Genomic DNA, 21,312 nt, shown 5'->3' with positions numbered 1-21,312 from the left:
CGTTCGCTCTGATGACCTTTCGAAATTCTCAAAAGCAACAGATGTCTACTTTACGTTGTTCTAAACATTTACACGTACATAGCAACATTCATGCACAGTATGAAAGTGTCATGCGTAGCCAGTCGGCTGATATCCGCGCCTCTTCGGCGTCGGCAGCATCGAGCGTCGAGGCGTGGGTATGCGAGAGATGGGTGCGCTATGCGTCTCGCATGAGCGACCGATGGGTGCATCTGGCGTAGCAGAGCGATGAGTGGACGAAGCAAGCATGCTCGTGCGGCGCGATGGGGTCGAAGCGATACCGAATCGATTGGGCGTACTGTCGCTTCTCTGCGGCTGCATAGATGCCCTTGCAAGTGGCGTCACTTGAGTAGCGTCTTGTGAGACTCTCCTTGGCGTACTGGGCGCAGTCTGTGCCAGAGTGTGCACTTTTGCAAGTCCGGCAGGATAGCGAGCGGTGGAGCTGCCTGGTCGAGATGAGCTAGCGGGCGTTCTCGAGACTGTGTGACGAGGGGCAGATGAGGTAGAGCTGAGCGAACTGTTGCTGCTCGCTTTGCGTAGATCAGACGGTCCAGAGCTACTCGATAGTCGGCCTTGATCGCTCGAGCGCGCAGCAGACGTAGCCCGTTGCGAAGTTCTGTCGGTGAAGAGCAGGCCAGGCCTGTACACGCCTTCCAGCACACTGACATGAGTCAGAGGAGCTCCTTCCGTGCCGGAGATCTTGCGAGGCGAGGGAAACTTCGCAGTCTGTTGTGGCGAATGCAAAGACGCTTTGATGCGCATGTCGAAAGCAATCTCTTCCGGGTCATCGTGCTTGACGGCATACAGGACGGTCTTTTCATCAGGCTGCGAGCTTCGGCGTTGCTGTAATCCCAATGGACCGATGGATTGAGCTGCAGCATTGCTCAAATCCTGGAGCAACAGACTCAGCACGAGTATTGCACATGAGCCGATATGGGCTCACCCAGTCTGGTAGAGGTGCATGCAGGATATCCTCGTCCTCCGGGTAAGCCAGATTGGCTTGCGCGGCAGATGGCGGTCTGTACGACGGCAATCTGATGCCGAGCTTCTCGAGATCGGTCTGTAGCTGTTGTCGAGTGAGTGAAATATTGTCTTCTTCGTCCGGCGTAGCGAGTAAGTCGTAAGTCTCTGTCAACAGACTGTCGGCATCCTCGGATCCATGGGCATGTTCGACTTGCGGCGCGTCTGATGATCTGGATGTTGACAGGCTTGCTGCTTGGGAATCGGACAGGGAAGCTGCAGCGGCAGAGGCAGCTAGCAGTATCGATGCTGACGGTGGCTCCTCTGATGCCTCAGCCGTGGCCTCTACCGCAGCTGGTAGCTCGGATGTGGCCACTCTCGGCGCGTCTGGCGCTGTTACAGTCTCATCTGAGCGAGGGTTGGGTTGTGCATCTGAATCATCCTGAGCGTGTAGGTCTACAACCGCATCTGTCACTGGTTCGGCTGGCTCTGGCTTGAGAGCTGCCATGGCTTGTCGGCGAGATGCGATCATTGCCTTCATACGGTCTCGATCTGCGGCTCGCTTCTGCGCTTGCTCCTCCGCTGTGAGCTTGCCTGGCTGGTCCACACCGTGCGCTGCGGAGCCATCTTGGGGCTGCTGAAGCTGCGGCGAGTCACTGTCTTGTCGACTTGTCTCAGACTCGGGTAGCTGCATGTTTGGCGGCGCATCAGCGAGCATCAAGTTGGATCCTGCCGTGCTCTGTGTCCGATGAGACAGAGCCGTCCCTGAAGCATCTGCGGTGCTGGATAAGCTGTCTGCAGCCTCCAGAGAGGCAGACTGGTGGGCAAGCTCTTTTCGCCTTGCTGCGATGAGTGCTTTCATGTCCGTGCGCTCGAGCTCTGGACCATCAGGCCGGCCTTCTACTGCCATCCTGCCCCACAATCACCTCAGCTGGTCAAAATCAAGCTCATCCTCCGACTGACTGATCAACGGAGCATCTCGTAGGCGCGAGCAAGTCACCGTCTCCCAAGTCACGCGCCAAAGGCAAAGGCAGCCCGGCCCGGTGATGATAACAGGTGATGCACCGGTGATAATAGATGCATTTCGTGTGATCGATACAAGTAATACAGTCATGCACAGAGTCACAAAGGCACGCACTTTCTCGCACGTAGCCGGGTCAGGTCGCAACAGTATTGCCAAGAGCAGGCGGTAATCGATTGAGCTCAATCGGCGCTTCATCGTCAATATCGGCAGGCGCGAAGTCTTGGAAAGATGAGCTCGAGATGGATGAGGATGATGCGAGGCTGGCTGAAGAAGGTCCAGTGTGTGCAATGCCAGTGGGTCGCCGTGCTGCTCGAGCAGTTTCTGTACTTGTCCTTGGTGCATGTCTTTCCACAGCGGCAGGCTCTTGTCGGGCTGTGGTCTGTCGTGATCGTGTAGAGACAGAAGGTGCACGACGTGTCACCCTTGCCTCGTACTCGGCAGCAGACATCTCTGCTTGACCGATATCTGCCTCTGCGGGCGCGTCTCCGCTCTCGAGTACGGGCAGACTGCCTAGATTACCAGAGGATCGATGTTGCCTCTGGCTTTGCTTGTACAGTGGCAAGTCTGTATCGAGACCTCTATAAGTAGGTAGCTCTTCGTGACCCGCAGGATCGTCTGCAGGATCATGTCCATCATCCTCGTCGCGTTCACCTTGCCTCCTTCCTCCTGAACCTATACCAGGTCCTCTCGTCGTCCTACTATGCCTCGTCCTCCTCCTCTCGTCCCTCTCTGCTCGCCTTGCCGCTCTTGCCTCGGGCGTCATGTGGGCAGGTGTCGTCGAGGCGCCACGAATGGAGTGCCTGACGATGGGATCCGACTTTTGTGGCTCGATCCATATGCCGAGCCATGCTAGCTTGAGTCCCCAAGGCATGAAGAAGCTCTGCCAGGTCAAGTTATCTCTCCGCTTGAGCAGCCAGTATCTGTTCCGAGCAAGCGAGCAGGGAGTAAATTGCTTATCATCACAATGCGGAGGCTCGACAAACTCACCTTGCTGCCAGACCTGCGACGAGGACACCGAGGACTACGCCGACGATGACATAGGTCACTATAGCACCCGGTGAACCTGTTCCTGTCTCCGGAGTATCGCCAAGATTCCTCCTGTCGAGCACAGGCATCCTGCCTTTGCCCGAGCCCACCCCCTTCGGAGCGGTCCGTGCTTTGCGCGACTCAAAACTGCGCAACGACAGCGCTTTCGATCGATCTGACGGAAATATCCGAATTCGCCCACTCTTGTCAGAACATCTGCTCAAATGGTGGCCCGCAGCGCTGCGGCGCCGTCGCCGTTCTGAATTCTCCGCCGCGAGCTGCGATAATGACGGAGAAAGGCAAATCTGAATTTATATCGGCGATAACGGGACAAGATTCTTAGCGTGATCACGGGCAAGATAAAATGAGCAAAGCAGCACAATTCTGCATTATTTCTTTGGCGGGTCTTCGGTCAAGGTGTAAAGACGGCCTCTCTAGTGGCAGACTACGTTCAAAGCTTACCCTTGCCTTCCTTGTCCTTCTTGTACATGAATGACAGCAGATCGACGCATCGGCGAGAGTAACCGTACTGTCATAAACAAGTGATCAGCTGTGCGCCGGTCTCGACAGCGAATGGGCTTACCTCGTTGTCGTACCATGAGACAACTGCACGCAAACGGGATAAGCAGACTCAACGCAACAGAGCGCAGTGAGCGTACCCTTGACAAAGTTGTTGTTGAGAGAGATACCAGCACTGCAGGCAAATGAGCTATGCGCGAGTCATGACTGAGCAAACCACGTACGCAGCATCGAAAATGCTGGAGCGGGTGTCACCGATAAAGTCGGTCGAGACGACTGCATCTTCAGTGTAGCCGAGGATGCCCTTGAGTTCACCTTCGGATGCCTTCTTCATGGCCGCCTTGATCTGGTCGTAAGAAGCGCCCTTTTCGAGGCGGGCAGTGAGATCGACGACGGAAACGTCAGAGGTCGGCACGCGGAAGGACATGCCGGTCAGCTTGCCGTTCAGCGAAGGGATGACCTTGCCGACAGCCTGCGATTGATTCCAATGCTCAGCACATAAAGTATGCAGAATACTCGAGTGGACCCGCCTTTGCTGCACCCGTGGAGGAGGGAATGACGTTGGCAGCAGCGCCACGGCCACCTCGCCAGTCCTTGCTGGACGGACCGTCGACTGTCTTCTGTGTTGCAGTGGTTGCATGGATCGTGCTCATCAGAGCCTCGACGATGCCAAAGTTGTCGTGCAGGACCTTTGCCAACGGGGCAAGGGCGTTGGTGGTGCAAGAGGCGTTGGAGACGACGGTGTCGGCGGTGTTGTAGGTGTCGAGATTGACACCGCAGACGTACATGGGCGCATCTGCCGAAGGAGCAGAGATGACGACCTTCTTGGCACCTCCCTTGAGATGGGCGCCTGCCTTCTCCTTGGTGGTGAAGACGCCGGTGGACTCGATCACGTACTCCGCGCCGGCAGACTTCCAGTCGATCGTCGAGGGATCCTTCTCGGAGAAGACGGTGATGGTCTTGCCGTTGACGAAGAGCTTGCCGTCCTTTGCAGAGACCTCGCCCTTGTACTTGCCGTGGGTGGAGTCGTACTTGAACATGTAGACCATGTACTCCAAGTCGATGAAGGGGTCGTTCACCGCCACGACGTTGACTTCCTGTTCGGCGGCTCGCTTGTCAGCGCACGGCCAGCGAGCGAGTCATCAACTTGCATCGTGCTCGAGAGCGTTTCTGAGGACGATACGTCCGATACGACCTGGCCCAACGGCATCAGCGCACGTCTGACCAAGCGGTGGATGATGTACCGAAGCCGTTGATACCGACCTGAGCTTTGTCAGACATGTCGCTTGCTGGTGTAGGATGTGTCTGTCAAGGGAAAAGAGTGATGTCAGCGATAAGCTCAAAGTGGCTAGAGGAGCTGCCCGCTGCCTGGCGCTCGTCCGCAGTGCCGTCGATGCATGCTACGGCATGGGCACATCCGGCAAGCGTCAGCAGCGGGCAGGCAGATTCACTCACGTTGAGCGCAGAGACGTTAGGAGGTCGACGCAAGGCCCAACGGCCGCGATCAGCAATTTGTCACCAACAACTTGAAAACTTCGGCTTTGCCGTTGCAGCTGCCTTGCGCAGACCACTCACCCCGTTAGCCAGACCATGAACGACGACGATGATGATGCTTTCCTGTACGGCTCTTCGATCGCACCACCGCCGTCGAACGCGCAGCCCAGCAAGCCTCAGAATGGTAAAGCGAGATTCAGCTCAGTAGGCCACCGTACCTGATCTGGAGGTGTTTGTACCGTCATTGCAGTTCCAATCAGTACGAACGGATCTGGCGTGACTCAACAGCCTGCCTCTACGACCGTTGACATTGACGAAGGAGGGGAGGAAGACATTGAAGAAGATGGATCCAGCGAATCTGTTCGTCCACAGCGCTCCTGCTGCTTCACCTAGCTCTGGTCAAAGTCTCATGCAGACGGACACAGGACCTTGACATCATTCTTGACGCTCCTGATCCTGTTGCGCCTCCTGGATTCAACCCTCATGCCGCCAGACTGCCTATACTGCCGCAGAGGCCAGTCGCAATCGCTTCACCTGGTGTTCAGCCCGCCGCGCTCGCTGCGCCTGCTCAACAGCAAGCTCTGCTCTCCGCAGGTTCGTCGGCTTCTTTCTGCGTGGATCATGATGTACCTGATCATGAACACAGGCACTTCGAATGCTGCTACGCCCATCGCGTCTGGCAGCGCGACACTCAACGGCCATGGACAGCTCTACCCGCCCGAAGTCATACCCGGCACACTCAACCAGATACCATCAGCCGACCCGAGCCAAGCGCTCACGATACCCTCTATGCGTCCTACGGTAGACCTTACCAAACCTGCCATGCTGCACACAGCACAGAATATCTACGAGCTCAATATCGACTCGCTTCCGCAGACGCCCTGGCGCGAACCGGGCATCGATCTGAGCGAGTACTTCAATTATGGCTTCGATGAGATGACCTGGCGAGCCTATGCAAAGCAGCAACTCCAATTACGGGCAGAGCGCGACGAAGAGCGAATGAATCCATTTGCTGTCAGTCGCACGTGCCCTGTCAGTTTTCTCTTGACGCTGACATGAATGTGTGGAATGACAGGCTTTCGCAAATCAGCCAGTAGAAGAAGCATGGGCTAGCTTGCCGCTCGAGTTGAAGGGAATGATGATGCAAACGATCATGAGCTCCTTTGGCGGTATGCCAGGCATGGGAATGGGCATGCCTGCCATGCCACCCGGTATGCCAATGATGTCCGGTATGCCTGCGATGCCCGGTATGCCCAGTATGCCTGCCATGCCCATGCCGCCTCAGCAAGACTCGCCCTTTGGCGATCGCGAAGAAGAACCTCGCGGCTCTAGGCCGCGCGGTCGACTCGGCGTACGGCCCATGACTCGCGAGAATTCAACAGACAGTCGTGATCGTGAGTCGTGCATTGACATGATTGTTCGATCTGATCAGGGAGAGCAGAACCGCCAGCGGACGCACCGCGGGGTCCACGGATAAAGGCAGAAGACGAGCAATCGATCGATGAGGAGCCCGAACGAAAGCGGAGAGCCCCACCCTTGCGCCGACGCCGTAGCAGTGGAGAGCCAGAGCGCAGAGCCAAAGACAGCGATAACGAGCGCAAGCGACGAGATCTTACGCATGATAGCGATGCCGCCACACACACAGACCGTCTCTCGCCCGACTCCGACAGGGACAGAGGCACCAAGCGCACGCCAGAGGGCAGAAGACCTTCCGTCGATTTCGCCTTCAGCGAGCGTACAAAGTCTTCTCGTCGAGTCAGAGACGTCAGTCCCGAAGAGAGACGTTCGAGAAGACGAGATGATGCTGTCCCGTCGACGCGCTCACGGCGTCGCTCGCGTTCGCCTGCTCAGCGCTCTCGATCTCGCTCACCGAGACGACATGTAGAAGAAGAGGAGGCACCCCGTAAGCGTATGAGACGCAGGGATGTATGAACGTATTGCATCTCCATGAACCGCGTCAATGGGCCGTACAAGTCTCCTTGTGGCCCAGAATCTGGGGGCATGCGTCTGCTGACCAGCAGGTGGCTTGTCCCTTCTTTCCATCCCTATCCCATTGCCAGACTGTCACCGCGTCAGTGCAGACGTCGTCGACCAGATGAGTGACTCACCGCCCGAACGCGTGGTGAAGGTGGCGATGCCGGACCACCACGCTACGCATTTTTTCGTACAGGCAGGATACTTATCATTCGCGGCATGCACGATCGCAGCGACATTGAATTTGGCGGTGACTGCGTTCGGCGTCACATGCGTAACGTCTGCCCACGAGGTCGAGGGAGTATTCGTATCGAAGCCCGAATTCTCTTTCTCCTGCACGGTCGATGAGCGCGTGTTAGCTCTGAGGGTCTTTGGCTGACGATGGTGCAGTTGAGAAGGCCATTTGCAAGCGGTTTCTTGGGTATGAGCGTGTTAAAGGTAGCCGTATAGTGGCTCAATCCTCCTTCGCCCACCGCCACAATATCCAAATAGGGACAGTCCAGTGCGAAAGTGACTATGCAAAGCGTTCAGTGAAGCACATCGGGGATGGATGGGCTTGCCTTGAAGAGCGGAATTGGACCAGAAGTCTGTCGGACCCTCCCACATGGGCTTCGTTTTGGGTACCTCAACAAGTCTGGCCGGCGCTGTCGAAGCCGCATAGATCGCAGCGACGAAAGCGGACAGAGCCAGTACGGAGCGCATCTGTTGGTGCATGGCGGCTAGAGAACACAGGTGACGACCGCAAAAGAGGAGGTTGTTGACGAGGAGGCACTCGCGAGACGCCATCCAGACCAATTGGTCGCCGTGCCAACGCATGATGCATTGGTATTAGTACGCCGTGCAATCCTCCCGATAGTGAAGGATCTGCGGACAGCCGTTGGCGTGACAGAGCGCCGTTCCGGTCCTCTGAGCCTCGTCGTAATGCCATTCTGGATGGACAGCGTCAGCTTTGCCTGAACGAGGCGAAGAGCTGCGCTTACCTTTTGACTTTATTGACCATTCTGCGACACCTCGCCACATGGCATTGCAGGCTTTTCGACAGGCCGGAAAGCCAGGATAGTCCTTGCTTGTCGTGTAGGAATTGCTAGCGACATTGAAAGCGACCTTGAGAGTGGTAGGCGTGACTTTGAGTATATCGGCCCAGCTCGTGCTGTACACGACCGTATTGAAGCCAGTATTGATCGGTACGATGGTCAGGTTCAGGTTGCCATTGGGCAGTCTTTTGAGAGGGACAAGGACGTTGAACGTGGCTGTGTATTTGGATGATCCGCGACCGACCTGTCTGACCCAATCAGTATTGAGCGTGATCAGTCTTGCAGGCTGCTTGCATCGAGTTGACCGAGGTACGGGCAATCAAGCTCGAAGGTGACTGCGACACTTCAGCTTTCAATGCTGGCTGCGGCGAGGACTATCGCTTGCCTTGCAAAGCTTGGTTCACATAGTAATCTCCCCTTTCGGGCACGACAATGTTAAGCGCTTGGAAGCTCTTGCCGGTATGTGCGACTGCTCGTGCTACTGCACGTCCGCATAGGCCGAGCAGGACAAGATCACGACAGCGCATCCTTTGGACGACGACGAATGAACAGGAGTCAATGCGAGGTGCAGGCAAAGCTTTGTTTGAGCGGCATTCGGCGTGGTGTGTCAGCCAAGAGCATCAGGTTTGTGGCGAAAGAGAAACACGATGGGGATATAGGCTTGACTGTGTGTAGGCAGCATCACTGCGCGCGTGTGTGTCATGGCCATGACGTACTTGTGGGTCGCGTCTCTCCAGCTGTATCGCCGAGGCCTCCGAAGTCGATAGCAAGATATCAAGATGGGCCACGCAGAAGGCTCAACAGAGCCAAAGTCATCCTCCCTTCCAGATCTCAAGTCTATTCTCGGCATCAAGCTCGACACGCAGAAGCTTGGACCCACTGAGAAAGAGCTCGAGAGCCTCGGTACGCTGCCCCCATCTTGCTACGCCCGCAGAGCTTACCATATGTGCCTGCAGAGACCTTTCAGCGGGCATGCAACTTCATGGCTGTCTCGCAGGCAAGATACAGCCTGGATTATCTTTAGTTGAGCTCAAATGCTTGAGCAGATCTTTCTCAATCGTTCGGCTGTCGATCCGTCTACCCTCGAAAAGAGGGATGTCAAGCGTCGCTTGCTCGGACGTGCGCGAGTTTACATGACCGCTTGGCTCGTACTGATCAGACAAGTCAGATTTTGGCACATGCCCAGGCCTCGCACTCGTCTGGGCGCACACCAATCTGCTCATACAGAAAGAGCAAGATTCGCGCTTCCTCATGATAACCGGCCCGGGACATGGTCAGTCGCTTCTTCGTGTGCTCGTCACGGACCTCATTCATCATGATCAGGCGCACCGGCAATTCTGGCTGGCGTTTACCTCGAAGGCAGCATGACACGTTTCTATCCGCAATATTCGCTTGACAAGACGGGCTTCAACACCTTCATTCGTGCATTCAGCTGGCCAGGTGGCATACCTTCGCACGTTAACGCTGACACACCTGGCGCTATTCACGAAGGTGGCGAGCTAGGCTATGCGCTTGGAGTCGCATATGGCTCCGTCATGGATAACCCTGACCTCATTTCCGTCGTAGTTGTAGGCGATGGCGAGGCAGAGACTGCTACCACCGCGACGAGCTGGCATTGCCACAAATTCATCGATCCCGCCGAGTCTGGAGCTGTCATCCCGATCCTACACGTCAACGGCTTCAAGATCTCTGAGCGCACGCTCTTTGGCACGATGGACGACAACGAAGTTCTTGCGCTTTTCACAGGCTACGGATATCAGTGTGCTATCGTTGAATACGAAGATGTCACCAATCCCGGCCGTCAGAGTGATATCAAGATTCAAGTCGACATGTGGGCTGCTATGCAATGGTGTTACGCCGAGATCAAGAAGATCCAGACGGCTGCTCGCTCGGGCAAGCCTATGACAAAGCCGCGATGGCCCATGATCGTCTTGCGCTCCCCCAAAGGCTGGACAGGCCCACTCAAGGTCGATGGTATGCCAATGGTCAACTCGTTCAGGTCACACCAGATCCCTCTGCCCAAGTGCGCAAGCGATGACGAGGTCAGCTCCCTTGCTTGAGACTTGCTAGTGCTGATCTGTCGTCGGTTTAGCAATTTGAGATGCTGAAGAAATGGCTATCGAGCTATCACCCCGAATCCTTATTTGACGAATCAAAATCCAACATCATCCGGCCCGAGGTGCTCGAGCTTGTGCCGAAGGACGAAGGACGTCGCTTGGGCCTCATCAAAGACGCATGGAACAACTACAGGCCGCTCGATTTGCCAGCTGATTGGAAAGCATTTGCAAGCGACAAGCTTAGCGAAGAAATCAGCCCAATGAAAGCCATTGCGAAATATTTGGAGGTCGTTATCGAGAAGAACCCGAAAGACTTCCGAATCTTCTCGCCTGATGAGCTGGCTTCCAATAAACTCAACTCGGTGCTCGAAAAGACGAATCGGAACATGCAGTGGGACCCCGAGACAGCCAACCGAGGCGGTCGCGTCATCGAGGTGCTCAGCGAGAACATGCTGCAGGCTTTCTGTCAAGGTATGTGCAGTGAGCTTACTGATTTGGCATCTCGCTGACTGCGTCTCATTCCCAGGCTACACTCTCACAGGCCGAACTGGTTTGTTCCCTTCCTATGAGGCATTCTTGATGATCATCGATACAATGCTCATTCAATACGTCAAGTTCATCAAAGTCGCTCAAGAATCCGGCTGGCGCTCCCCGAATGCTTCGCTCAATTACATCGAGACATCGACACTCTGGCGTCAGGAGCACAACGGCTACTCGCATCAGCAGCCAGGCTTGATCGATGTATTCCTCGACCTGCCACAGGCAATCGCCCGGGTCTACCTGCCACCTGACGGCAATTCTGCCGTCTCTGTCATCAATCACTGCCTTCGCTCGAAGAACTATGTGAATCTGATCGTAGGCTCCAAAACACCCGGGCATAACTTCCTGACGATCGAAGAGACCGAGAAGCACTGCGTCGCCGGTATCTCTGTATGGGGCAAGCACTCCACAGACGACGGCAAGGATCCCGATGTTGTCTTGTGTGGTATCGGCGTCGAGGTCACAACAGAGGTCGTCGCCGCTGTCACTCTACTCAAGAAGGAAGCGCCAGAGATCCGTGTACGAGTCGTCAATGTCGTCGACTTGCTCGTTCTGGCCGAACCTGGCGAGCACCCACATGCGCTAGATCAGCACGCATTCGAGTCTATCTTCACAGCAGACAAGCCTGTCATCGTTTCATTCCACGGCTATCCCAACGCAGTCAGAGCACTCATCTCAGGTCGATCCTCTTCACCCCATCACTCACGCTTCACCGTACTCGGATATATGGAAAAGGGCACGACAACGAGTCCATTCTCAATGCTGCGCGTCAACGGTGTGGGTCGTTACGATCTTGCCATTCATGCTGTGCGAGCAACACAATCCTTTTCGCCACAAAAGCTCGGTCCCAACAGCAATATCCTCGTCGCGGGCTGGCAGCACAAGAACCGCGAATCTGAGCGGTATGCCGAAGAGACTGGCGACGATCCGCCTGAGCTGAAAGCGGCCGTACTATACGAGGCTTGAACAAGCTTTCTATGGACATTGAAGACAGAACATGATGTATGAACTCCTAATGCACACATACAACAAACACGAGAAACCTGATGTCTAGGTTCCAGGCAAGTCTGGCTGAGGGCAGGCGGCTGCGACAAGACTTTCTGGGATCGGCCGGCCGGTCATCCTGACAACAGATACATTAGTTTGAGAGAGACGGATCATGTGCAAAAGGAACTTGCTTTGACCAGTGCTGAGAAAGCTGAAGTGCGCGCGCCTGCATGTCACCGTCGCCGCCGTTCGGGCTTGCTGCGCGTTAGCTTTGCGAAGGTCGGACAGAGCAGTGCTCACTAGTAAAGCGAATAATTGTCGCCATGCCTAACGTAATTGCAGCATTGACCGTCGAAGCCAAAGATGCTCCACATGAGCTCGCTCGAGTATTTCTTGGCTTCGATTGCGTCGATAAAGCTGCCTAGATCATCGCCGCCGTGTTGTCCGGTCCAATCGTATTCGCCGAAAAGCATCGCTTTCTGCGCTGTGACTGCGGCAGCTACATCCGTTTCAAACAGATTGACATTGAGCGGATACAAATGATCCGACCTGCGCGACACGTCAGCCACGTTTAAGCGCTGAGGTTCGAACGTACACAATGTCGATCTCTGAGATACTTAGACCTGGTATGCTGCTGCCGTCTGCATTGACAAGACCGTCACTGCCATCGATGACAAGGTGGTGCTTATCGATGCTCTTGATATATCGCGCAATCGCTTGTGTCCATGCTGCCGGTGGAGCGCCTTGCGCATTCATATATGCTCCCAGCTCGTTCCTGTTTATCGCAAGCATCTGTCAGCCCATGCTGCGCGGTACGCGTCCGGACGTACCCCGTCTCCCAAGCCAGGATTGCCGGATCGTCCTTGAGCGCGACGCCTGTGTAGCGGTTGACGTGGTGCAGATGCTCCTTGATCCAGGCTTTATATGCAGCTATGACGCTGCTATCCGTATAAAAAGCCCAGCTATTGCTCGTGCTGCCAGTCTCCCAATCTATAAAGTCATATTTGCCTCCATGATAGTATTGGTAGTTGTCCGTGAGAGGGATGACAAGTCTGATGCCGTACTGGCCAGCAGCATATATGGCATAGTCGATGGCTTCGTAGGCGTCCTCATTCCATGAGCCCATTTCGGGCTGTGCGGTCAGCGGGTGACCGGACGAGATTCCCAACGTCGCTGCGCGAATGGTGTTGCCGCCCATAGCGACCATGATGGCCATGGCTTGGAGCACCCTTGATCGATCAGGATAAGAAGGCGATGGCTGAACGTTCTCTTCGAGTCCTAGCCAGTATATATCTGCAAAGCACATCAACACTGAACTGCGTGTGCCGGCTGTTTTCACGCACTTGCTCCCATCATACGGTAGGTATTGCCGTCGAGCGTTAGCCGGCTAGAGTCTTGTTCTTTCTGGACAAAGCTCGTTGGCTTTGGCAGATCACCCGTGCCATAGACAGTACTAGTGGCAGACAAGAGTTTGTGGCAAGAAGCAGGACGCGACGTTGCGGATGGGGTCTGCTTGCTCGATGAAGTTGCTGTGGTAGCGTGCTTGTGCTTATGTTTGGTCTTTGTGCTTGTGACATGTATAGTGATGGTACTCGTCGAATGGAGAGTGCTCGTGGAGGTACGCGTAACAGTGACGGGCTGCGCTTTTCTATCTGCCTTTCTGGCACTTGGATTCGCAGTCTTCTTGGGCTGCGAGAGAACTATCTGATGTGAGCTCGAGTGTGCTGCTTTGACTGCCACACGTCCATCGAGGCTCTCGGTGGGTAACAAATCGCCTAGATCTGTCACTGAGCTCGCGCTTGCTTCCAGCGCGACAGAGCCAGTAGCGGCTTGACGCCGATCTGACGCACTCGCATTAGCCACTGCAATAAGATTGAGGTCCTCTGGTGATGTTGCATTGGCTATACCGAGCGCAGATAGAAGGTTATCCCTGACTCGGCCAGCCGTGCTGCCCAGAAGGATCTGATATCTCGCTCTGTCGAAGCGCGGCAAGGAAGACACATTTTGTCGATGGGCGACCGTGTCACCATGCTCTGCTACGACTCTCGCTACTATTAGCACGCCGAGCAGCGCCCGCGCTCGCATCTCCTTCTCGCCGCTGCGACCGCTCGCAGGGCGACGCGGCACTTTGACATCGGTCACGTGCCCGCAACTTGTCACTCGTCGTCAGCACAAGGCACCGTCGCAAAGAAGAGCAATGACAGCACAGCAAGCTCGATGAACGCATCGTTAGACGGCGCAATTTTGGCGCCGCTCTTACCACTCGCGAGCAGCTTCACTTGGCTCGACATCCTCCTGCCACCCTTGCTGCTGCTCGTCAGTCTCAAATTGTACGACGTGACTCGTTCGAGCAACGATAAGCCAGCGAGAACAAAGGCGCATGTACTCAAATGCAAGACGGCACACGCGCGCTTCCTTCCCAGGCCATCGACTCATCAGTTCTCTTACACGATCACGTATCTTGGCCTCGATCTCGATGCGCTCGAGTCGGGCGAATTGGATCTCGAGCCTCGCTTATTCAGATGGGGCGAGAAGACTGGCTTTGCATTGACAAAGCTCAAGCCATCTGGCTACTTGCGCTCGCTGCAGGATAGCAGGGCGGATGCTGAGCAAGGCATCAAAGCGCGCTTGCTGGACGAACTAGCTACGCACGATGTAGTGACGAGCGAATTGGAAGTGATCTATATGGTCACAATGCCTTCTTTTTTAGCATTGGACGATATCAATCCCTTGACGACCTACTACTGCTATCGTCGCTCCTGCGATCCGGCAAAGCCCGAAGAGCTCGCGGTTGTTGTGCTGGAAGTACATAACACTTTTGGCGAACGGCATCTCTACGTGCTCAGGATCGGTGTCGAAGAGGATGTTCAGATAAGCAGAGGGTACGTCAAGCTTGGCCGTCTGAGTATCAATTTGACGCGCTTGGCAGATACGAGCATCAGTGGACGTTTCCTCGTGCCTTCTTTGTATCGCCATTCAATGATCGATCGGGCTACTATCGCTGCAGCGTTCGCGATCCGCTTGCATGTCGCAACAGCATCAGTCTGGCTACGGCTCTACCGGATGAAGCAGATTACGATATCAGGCTCGTCTTGCTCACCGCAGACAAACAGAAGAAGCTGTATGCCTCGCTCAAAGGTCAAGGCTTGCCGCTCACCGTCTCCAGCCTCTCGCGAGCGATCATCTCCGCACCGCTCGATCTGTTGCTCACCACACCGCGAATCTCCTGGCAAGCTGCAAAACTGCATTTCAGCAAGAAGCTCTATGTCTATCCGCGCCCTGAGCCACATGCGGAAGCGGTCGATCGACAGATCACCGGAGCTCAAGAAGGCGGCAAGGCTGCAAACGTCTTCTGGCAGTCTGCCACATCGCTCGACCTCATGGCAAGGGACTGTATCATTGAGTCCGTAAAGCGACTGGATCTTGCACCGCCTGTCGAGCTCGCTCTGCAGCTTGCAGATCCAGATGTGAAGCCAAATTATGCTTGCACTTCTCCGAGAGACGGTCAAGCCGTCGTCCAGACGAAAATCAATTGCCATTCGCCACTGGCTTTCATTGACATCTTATTCGCACTGAATGCGGAAGCGGCTGTCCTCGTGGGGTCACAGGCCGAACGCCGATGGGACTGCAACAACATTGGAGCCTTCTCATCGCTCTTCAGGTCACAGCCGACTGGCTTCATGGCGGGGTGCGTCAGCGCACTCCGGCGACAGCAGGCGCACTGGTATCAAAGCTTTCTCAGCACGGAGGAACGCGCGACACTGCAAGACCGGCATCCTTGTTTGTTCGACGCACAGGACTACGGCATTCAGATGCATAAGTGGCAAGCTTTTCGAGCATGCTACATCATGGCGATCTCGATGTTTTTTGAGCGACTTGGCTACTGGTCCTTTCGACTTGCCCGAGCCCGTTTCGTGCCAGGCACTGAGCCATGGCGACCGCTGAACCGGCTTATCCGTCGAGAAGACGAGCAGATAGCTGTAGGCTCGCTCAGAATGCATTAAGAGCGAAAGCACGGACCACTTTTCGAGTCGAGGCCGAGCCGAAACGCCATGCTCCTGGCTGCGACACTATCGCTCTCGTCCTCGGTATCCCAGCAGCTCGCTCGAGGATGGTCAGCTTGACAAGCAGGTCAAGTCCGGCCCACAGAGTCGCTGCAGGAGTGGCTGTGCTAGTCTTTATTGGCCTCGTTGCCATTCCACTCGAGGCACCCTATAAGCGCTACCGACATAGTGCGCTGCGAGCCAGCAGGAGACACCAGCGTCTGTTGCCTTCGACTGGCATACGCAGTCCTCACCTCAGAGATGGAATCAGCAGGACAGACTACTGTGCTCAACCTGCCGCCCGACATAGCAATATCAGCTTTGGCCTGTTCGAGTCTCCTTCAGTCTGCAATTTGCAGACCGTCAACCTGGACCGCAAGACCATCCAATGCGCCGGGCCTTGCGCAGAGTTTGCGCAGGACAGTTGGCAGCCAGCGGAGATAGTGTACACGAGCGATCGAGATCCCGGCGTCGTCTTTGCAAGCCGGCTCACTAATGAGGACATGCGAGATTATTCGATCGCGAGCGCCAGTCCTCCTTCACATCTACAAAAAGTCATCGTACAAGCACGCAGCGACGACGAAGACGATGAGGAACGCTTCTACGACTTTGCGTTCGATCGGCATTTGACCAGCGCGCAATGCGACGAGTTCTTCCCGGGCCTGTTTCACGAAGCGGATCGCGCTGCTTCTTGGTGGAACGCCCGGGGCGGTATACATCGTTCTCAAATCGATCGTGGCACGGTCGCCTCCCACGCACGCATCCTCATCAAGCGAAACAGAGTATACATCGCGCGACAAACGTGCGAACACAAGGCTGATGTATGTATGCAGCTGTATATCAAGCACTTCAGACCGGTCACTACAACGCGAGTCGAAGCTGCGATCGCATTGATTCGTGCGTAGATCAGATAGCTTCTCTGGTGTCTCCTCATGCCGATCCTGCAGATGAGGCGATACTGAGTTCAGTCGAGCCAATACCTGATGTGGAACTCTTACTGCATCTGGATGACACTGGCAACAGCAAGCCAGGCGTACCGATGCTAGTACTTGGGCGTCGCCCATCGGAAGAGTTACTGTGGCTCATGCCCGACTTTGGCTTCTACGGCTGGCCGGAAGCGATACGCGTCGGCTCGTACATTCACGACTACGACCAGACGCTCGAAAGTGAGACGCATGCGTCATGGAAGCACAAGAAGCCAACCGCTTTCTGGCGAGGCGCTTCTCTGGGTCTCAGAGATCGGCAGAGCTTGGTAAACAACTCGCGGCCATATGGTTGGGCGGATATCGCTATCGTCGACTGGCTGAAGGGCCCCAAAGGCATCCTCAATCCCAAGCAAACTTGCGCACATCGCTATCTAATACACACAGAGGGGTGCGTGTCCATTGCCGGCATTGTCTGTTTGGCTGACAAGCTCCGTCTGCAGGTTGAAGGCGTACAGTGGCAGGTGAGTTTCGTCTTTCGTCACAGACTCGTATGCTCACGTTCAGGCAGACTGAAGTGCGAAGACCGAGCTTGCGGAAAGATGAGCTGCTGACCATGCTAGACAGGTATTTGTTGCTCTGTCGATCGGTCTCTATCATGCGCAAGCTCGACTTTGTGGGCCTGCCTCAGTCCAGCTATGCCACGTGTGCTGAGCGTCCGAGGTCAATAGATACAGCATTTCCATCCGCTACTAGATGTTCGTAGCAGCTGCTCAAGACTATGTATGTGTTGACTGAACGCACAGTCATCGCCTGGCTCTCCTTCGCAAAACGTTATCGAGATCGAAGGCAGCGACTGGACCGCGCTACCGGATCGTATGCAGATGCTTATCGCAGACGACAGAACGACGGAGGAAATCGCTCATCGGTCGTACACACGTGCGTCGCCTTCGTCTCAAAGCCCACGTGGTGCTGAAGCTGCACGCAGTCTTTCGGCGATATCTCTCGCCTGCTGCGAACGATTGCTATTGGCGGAGAGTCTTTCAGCGGTGGTCAGAGGCCCAGAGATTCGTGCCCAAATTGACGTCTGGCTCGGTCCCGTACGAAAGCTTCGACCTGATGAAGAATGTCACCTGGCTACCTTCTTGAGGATCACTATAGACGCGACGCTGCAAGTTTCATGTGCATGTTGTCTTTGTACTTTCAATACATCAGATGAACAATTGTTCAAGCGGTCGACGTCCTCGATGGAGATGGATTTTGAAGCGGTGTGCAGATGATCTCGAGCAGCTCTGATGAGACTTCTGCGTTGGTCGTGCGGATAGTGATGCGACAGAGCTGCGTCAAGATGTTGAGGTCAGCTCACACTTCAGTTCTGAATATCGGCACAGGCGCACCTTGGACTCTTGATTGGGCTCGAGGCGAAGCAAGCAGCCTACTTTCCCGACCGTCCCACAATGCAGAACACCTGCGCCCACAAGATTGCTTGGATTCGGATCGATACCATTGAGCAAGCCGAAGCGGTTGCCGCCCACGACTTTTCGATTCCTAGCAACGTCCGCCTTGCCTTTGCTATCAGTTTTGAAGCTGAAGATTCTCTGTGCTTCCAAGGGAGCGGCGCCGATCTGCCGCCAACGGTCAAAGAACTGCGTACTCGCAAGTTCGACGGGTTCAATGAACTTGCTGAGCACAAGCGGTATGCGCAATGTCAGTGTCTGTAGCGACCCTGCGAGGTATGAGATGCGCAGGAGGGGCGCTTTAGTGAAGACGGCTTTGCATTCGATTTGGATCACATGCTGAACTTGCGTCATGCCCTCAAGCACGCTGGCCGGCATCTTCGGAATGGTCAGCCCGAGTGCTTCGGGCTGCTGATTGTCAATCGCGACGGTGAACGAGGTAAAGGCAGCCGTGATGCGATTGCCAAAGTAAAGTGCTATCCTGCCTTGACTGGCATGATATTCGGTCTTGATGCCGACCTGTAGTTGTCCATCATCGTACAGAATGCCCTCTGGTGAGTATGTCAAACGCTCAAATGCCTTTGCACTGCCATGCGCATAATTGTCCTCGCCTTCGATGGCCATCGTCTTTGCCCTTACTGGCGGCTGAATCGCAGACGGATTTGACGCGCCATTGCCATTGATGTCGGCGTGCTTCGTGACGAGCGGCACAGCTTCCACTCTCGGCGTCTCGCCGTTTGTAGTCGAAGAAGGCTGAGTCAAGTCGAGGCCAGCCAACCCTGCCATCGTGTCGTCAACGCTCGTTGCTGCGACTGCGGCTGTTGCTCCGTTGGCAGTACTTGCGGCGCCATCAATGGTCTTGCGTCTCGTCGTCAAGCCTTGATATCGCTCTTCATCCTTTGTCTGGTTGATGTCCTTGCTACCTATATGCCATGTCCGTCGATCGCTCGCATCACCTCCCTTTGCTAAGATACGATTCATGAGGGCACTCTCTCGCTCTGGGAAAGGTGGCATCTCGTCGCAGAGTAGAGCAAGAAGTTCTTCGTTCTTCGAGACGACTAAGTATTCGCAAGCGCGTTGTTGCAGCTCCGCGTCGAGCACATGCGTATACTTCTCGAGTACGGCGACGAGCTGGCTTCTGATCTCTGGAAACAGGTTGAGCCATTTGCAGTACGTTGTAAGGAGCAGTGCACGCGTTGGCGAAGAGCAAACTGTTGACTTTGAATAGACGACTTGGAATTGCTCGATGGGTGAGTGCCCCTCCTCGTCTGCTATCAAATGTCCATACTCGCCCAAAACATAGGCGCCCACTTTGACGAGATTCTCGTGACATGTCGGACTTCGAAGATGCTCAAAGACTCTGCCGGCGGCGTACTGCTGAAGTTCTTCTGTGTTGGTGACGATCTGGACTACACGATACCACACTTCGTCGCCGACATGATCTCCAGCAATCGCCATGAGCCTAAGTATCGTATCGATGTACCAAACATATTCGGTAGCAAACTTCTCGGTCAGGATAGCGATCTTGAGTACTAATTCTTCGCGAAGGGCATAATCAGCGACGTGTAGATACCGCAGCAGCTCGCCAACGATGATTTTCGAGTTTGTTGTATCGCACATACTATAGAGCAGATCAAGGCCCCTCCGCCGGACGCTGATGTCCTTGTCGCGCAAGCTGAGTATGACTGTATCTTGGTGCTTTTTGAGCGCGGATAGTGATTCCGAGCGTGCGGCGAGGTGCGCCATTGTATCGAGACCAAGGTAGCGAACATTGGTCTCCTTGCTTAATATGAATTTGCCAAGCAGGACTGAAGCATCATTGACGATGCTTGACTCGCTATCAAGGTGGATGGCCAGGTTGATAGCCTCGAAGAGCACGGCATTCTGAGCATTGTTGTGCTGCACATTCTTGGGAGTCTCCTGCGAGTCATCGATGATAGTCTGCAGGACAGCTTGTATGCTAGCCTGCAGATTCGGATCATCTGTGCCCCAGCCCGCATGATGAGCCTCGAACGGCTCATTTGAGATGTCAGCGCACCGGTTGGTGGGTAGTATTGCAGCAGACGTAGGAGTTTGACTTGTAACCAGGGTATTGGCACTTTGTAATACAGATAGTCGGAAGAGTAGTCCTTCTGAATGACGATCTGTCAAGCAGAGCACAGTCAGCGCGTCCGCGGGCTGTGGGGTGAATCGCGAGCCTTGTGTAGCCTGCCCACTGCCTTTTGGTAGCATATTGCGAAAGCTTCGAGATTATCTTGTGCGAGTGTCATGACCAGGCTTGTCGCAGAGACAGCAACACCCTGCGCGCGACCTTCAGGATTGCATGTTCGCATGAGGTTGAGGACTTGCCAGATCCTCGTCGTCCATGATGGACACGATACGCAATGCCCAAGTAGATGCAAGAATGACTTCTGGATACTTCCGATACAGTCGCAGTAAGGTCAGAGCAGCTTTCTTCTTCACGAATGGTTGCGATGTTCTGCGCCTGCTCAGCTGATGGCGCGGCAAGGGACGGATGAAGTACGCACGGGCTAATCAGTAACCTGTGCACGTCTTCTGCGAGGGATTCTGCCATCTCCTTTCCGCCTACGTTGGCTATAGCCTGCAAAGCTAAACAATTGCAGATCTCATTATTGTCATCCAGATCTTTGCGTATCGAATTGATGACCAGCCGAGCCAGATCAGAGTCGCCGTGCATGAGTAGCGTGAGCGCCAAGTATCCCTACATGCCTCGTCAGAACCACATCAGCTGTGTCGTTCGGACGCACAATCTGTTTCTCGCTGTATTTGGCAGACGAGATGAGGTTGATGGCCTCCATGTGACCAATATCGACGGGCCAGCCGAGTATGTACGTGAAGATGAGCTTGCTGAGGTACTTCTTGCGTGAGTAGCCATCCAGATTGCCCTCTGCATCTCGCGTGAGACCGTATGGCTCTACGACCCATGACGAGCTCGCCTTTGAACTTTTGCCGGATGTGTGCCATCTCCTTGTTGACCCGCTTCTCTTCGAGCTCACGAACTCGACAAGCTCGTAAGTCGGCAATGTACTGTCGAACGCAGTCATGAGCCCAGTCGCAGCCTGCTCGTAGCTTGCTGACCTGCGTGAGACCGCGCATGTCGGAGGGCGGCATCTTGAGCTAGCGTGCCCGGCGTGCTCGAGCTTCTCGCCGACGGTCTGATGTCTGATGTTCAACCGATGACGGTGGGGACGAGATACATCTCAGGTCGCACGACCAAGGACCTCCGGGCGCAAGC

The 21,312-nt window shown here is 55.1% G+C and overlaps 9 protein-coding genes across 9 annotated transcripts; 3 read left to right on the top strand and 6 right to left on the bottom strand.

Annotated features, from left to right (window-relative positions):
- Positions 1-108: 108 nt before the first annotated feature.
- L969DRAFT_92104 (uncharacterized protein) lies at positions 109-1,888 on the bottom strand (the record flags this gene model as incomplete). Its single annotated transcript, XM_014715776.1, has 2 exons — positions 109-909; positions 962-1,888. The coding sequence occupies 2 exons, from the start codon at positions 1,886-1,888 to the stop codon at positions 109-111; spliced, it is 1,728 nt and encodes a 575-aa protein (XP_014571262.1).
- A 247-nt stretch (positions 1,889-2,135) lies between these two features.
- L969DRAFT_92103 (uncharacterized protein) lies at positions 2,136-4,828 on the bottom strand (the record flags this gene model as incomplete). Its single annotated transcript, XM_014715775.1, has 8 exons — positions 2,136-2,922; positions 2,990-3,203; positions 3,409-3,557; positions 3,612-3,722; positions 3,772-4,019; positions 4,078-4,644; positions 4,699-4,742; positions 4,792-4,828. The coding sequence occupies 8 exons, from the start codon at positions 4,826-4,828 to the stop codon at positions 2,136-2,138; spliced, it is 2,157 nt and encodes a 718-aa protein (XP_014571261.1).
- A 261-nt stretch (positions 4,829-5,089) lies between these two features.
- Positions 5,090-7,013, top strand: L969DRAFT_84541 (uncharacterized protein). The gene is made up of 6 exons (XM_014715774.1): positions 5,090-5,225; positions 5,292-5,401; positions 5,467-5,635; positions 5,688-6,055; positions 6,117-6,435; positions 6,483-7,013. Exons 1-6 carry the CDS (start codon positions 5,138-5,140, stop codon positions 6,971-6,973), a joined length of 1,545 nt encoding a protein of 514 aa, XP_014571260.1. The 5' UTR covers positions 5,090-5,137; the 3' UTR covers positions 6,974-7,013.
- L969DRAFT_165677 (uncharacterized protein) lies at positions 6,963-8,187 on the bottom strand. The gene is made up of 5 exons (XM_014715773.1): positions 7,996-8,187; positions 7,576-7,944; positions 7,396-7,529; positions 7,150-7,348; positions 6,963-7,102 (listed from the first exon to the last, which is right to left on the bottom strand). Exons 2-5 carry the CDS (start codon positions 7,829-7,831, stop codon positions 6,999-7,001), a joined length of 693 nt encoding a protein of 230 aa, XP_014571259.1. The 5' UTR covers positions 7,832-7,944; positions 7,996-8,187; the 3' UTR covers positions 6,963-6,998.
- On the bottom strand, positions 7,844-8,576 carry L969DRAFT_92100 (uncharacterized protein; the record flags this gene model as incomplete). Its single annotated transcript, XM_014715772.1, has 4 exons — positions 7,844-7,944; positions 7,996-8,293; positions 8,344-8,384; positions 8,435-8,576. 4 exons carry the CDS (start codon positions 8,574-8,576, stop codon positions 7,844-7,846), a joined length of 582 nt encoding a protein of 193 aa, XP_014571258.1.
- A 188-nt stretch (positions 8,577-8,764) lies between these two features.
- L969DRAFT_21530 (uncharacterized protein) lies at positions 8,765-11,612 on the top strand (the record flags this gene model as incomplete). The annotated part of the gene is made up of 7 exons (XM_014714960.1): positions 8,765-8,952; positions 9,006-9,046; positions 9,096-9,168; positions 9,218-9,322; positions 9,373-10,091; positions 10,142-10,577; positions 10,633-11,612. The coding sequence occupies exons 1-7, from the start codon at positions 8,829-8,831 to the stop codon at positions 11,610-11,612; spliced, it is 2,478 nt and encodes an 825-aa protein (XP_014570446.1). The 5' UTR covers positions 8,765-8,828.
- An 84-nt stretch (positions 11,613-11,696) lies between these two features.
- On the bottom strand, positions 11,697-13,718 carry L969DRAFT_69934 (glycoside hydrolase family 5 protein; the record flags this gene model as incomplete). Its single annotated transcript, XM_014715771.1, has 6 exons — positions 11,697-11,769; positions 11,801-11,887; positions 11,934-12,182; positions 12,229-12,408; positions 12,464-12,926; positions 12,977-13,718. The coding sequence occupies 6 exons, from the start codon at positions 13,716-13,718 to the stop codon at positions 11,697-11,699; spliced, it is 1,794 nt and encodes a 597-aa protein (XP_014571257.1).
- A 132-nt stretch (positions 13,719-13,850) lies between these two features.
- Positions 13,851-17,748, top strand: L969DRAFT_42355 (uncharacterized protein; the record flags this gene model as incomplete). The annotated part of the gene is made up of 9 exons (XM_014715488.1): positions 13,851-14,515; positions 14,563-15,613; positions 15,670-16,458; positions 16,510-16,573; positions 16,624-17,076; positions 17,223-17,275; positions 17,331-17,357; positions 17,406-17,538; positions 17,588-17,748. The coding sequence occupies 9 exons, from the start codon at positions 13,851-13,853 to the stop codon at positions 17,746-17,748; spliced, it is 3,396 nt and encodes a 1,131-aa protein (XP_014570974.1).
- On the bottom strand, positions 17,619-21,310 carry L969DRAFT_84535 (uncharacterized protein). Its single transcript, XM_014715770.1, has 9 exons — positions 21,156-21,310; positions 21,014-21,104; positions 20,825-20,964; positions 20,585-20,778; positions 20,406-20,535; positions 20,255-20,356; positions 20,095-20,200; positions 17,997-20,038; positions 17,619-17,937 (listed from the first exon to the last, which is right to left on the bottom strand). The coding sequence occupies exons 1-9, from the start codon at positions 21,186-21,188 to the stop codon at positions 17,827-17,829; spliced, it is 2,949 nt and encodes a 982-aa protein (XP_014571256.1). The 5' UTR covers positions 21,189-21,310; the 3' UTR covers positions 17,619-17,826.
- Between the last annotated feature and the right edge of the window lie 2 nt (positions 21,311-21,312).

Source organism: Mixia osmundae (genome assembly GCF_000708205.1).
Source record: "Mixia osmundae IAM 14324 unplaced genomic scaffold scaffold_1, whole genome shotgun sequence".
Taxonomy (NCBI): Eukaryota; Fungi; Basidiomycota; class Mixiomycetes; order Mixiales; family Mixiaceae; genus Mixia; species Mixia osmundae.
This window is presented reverse-complemented; position numbering and strand designations above follow the sequence as displayed.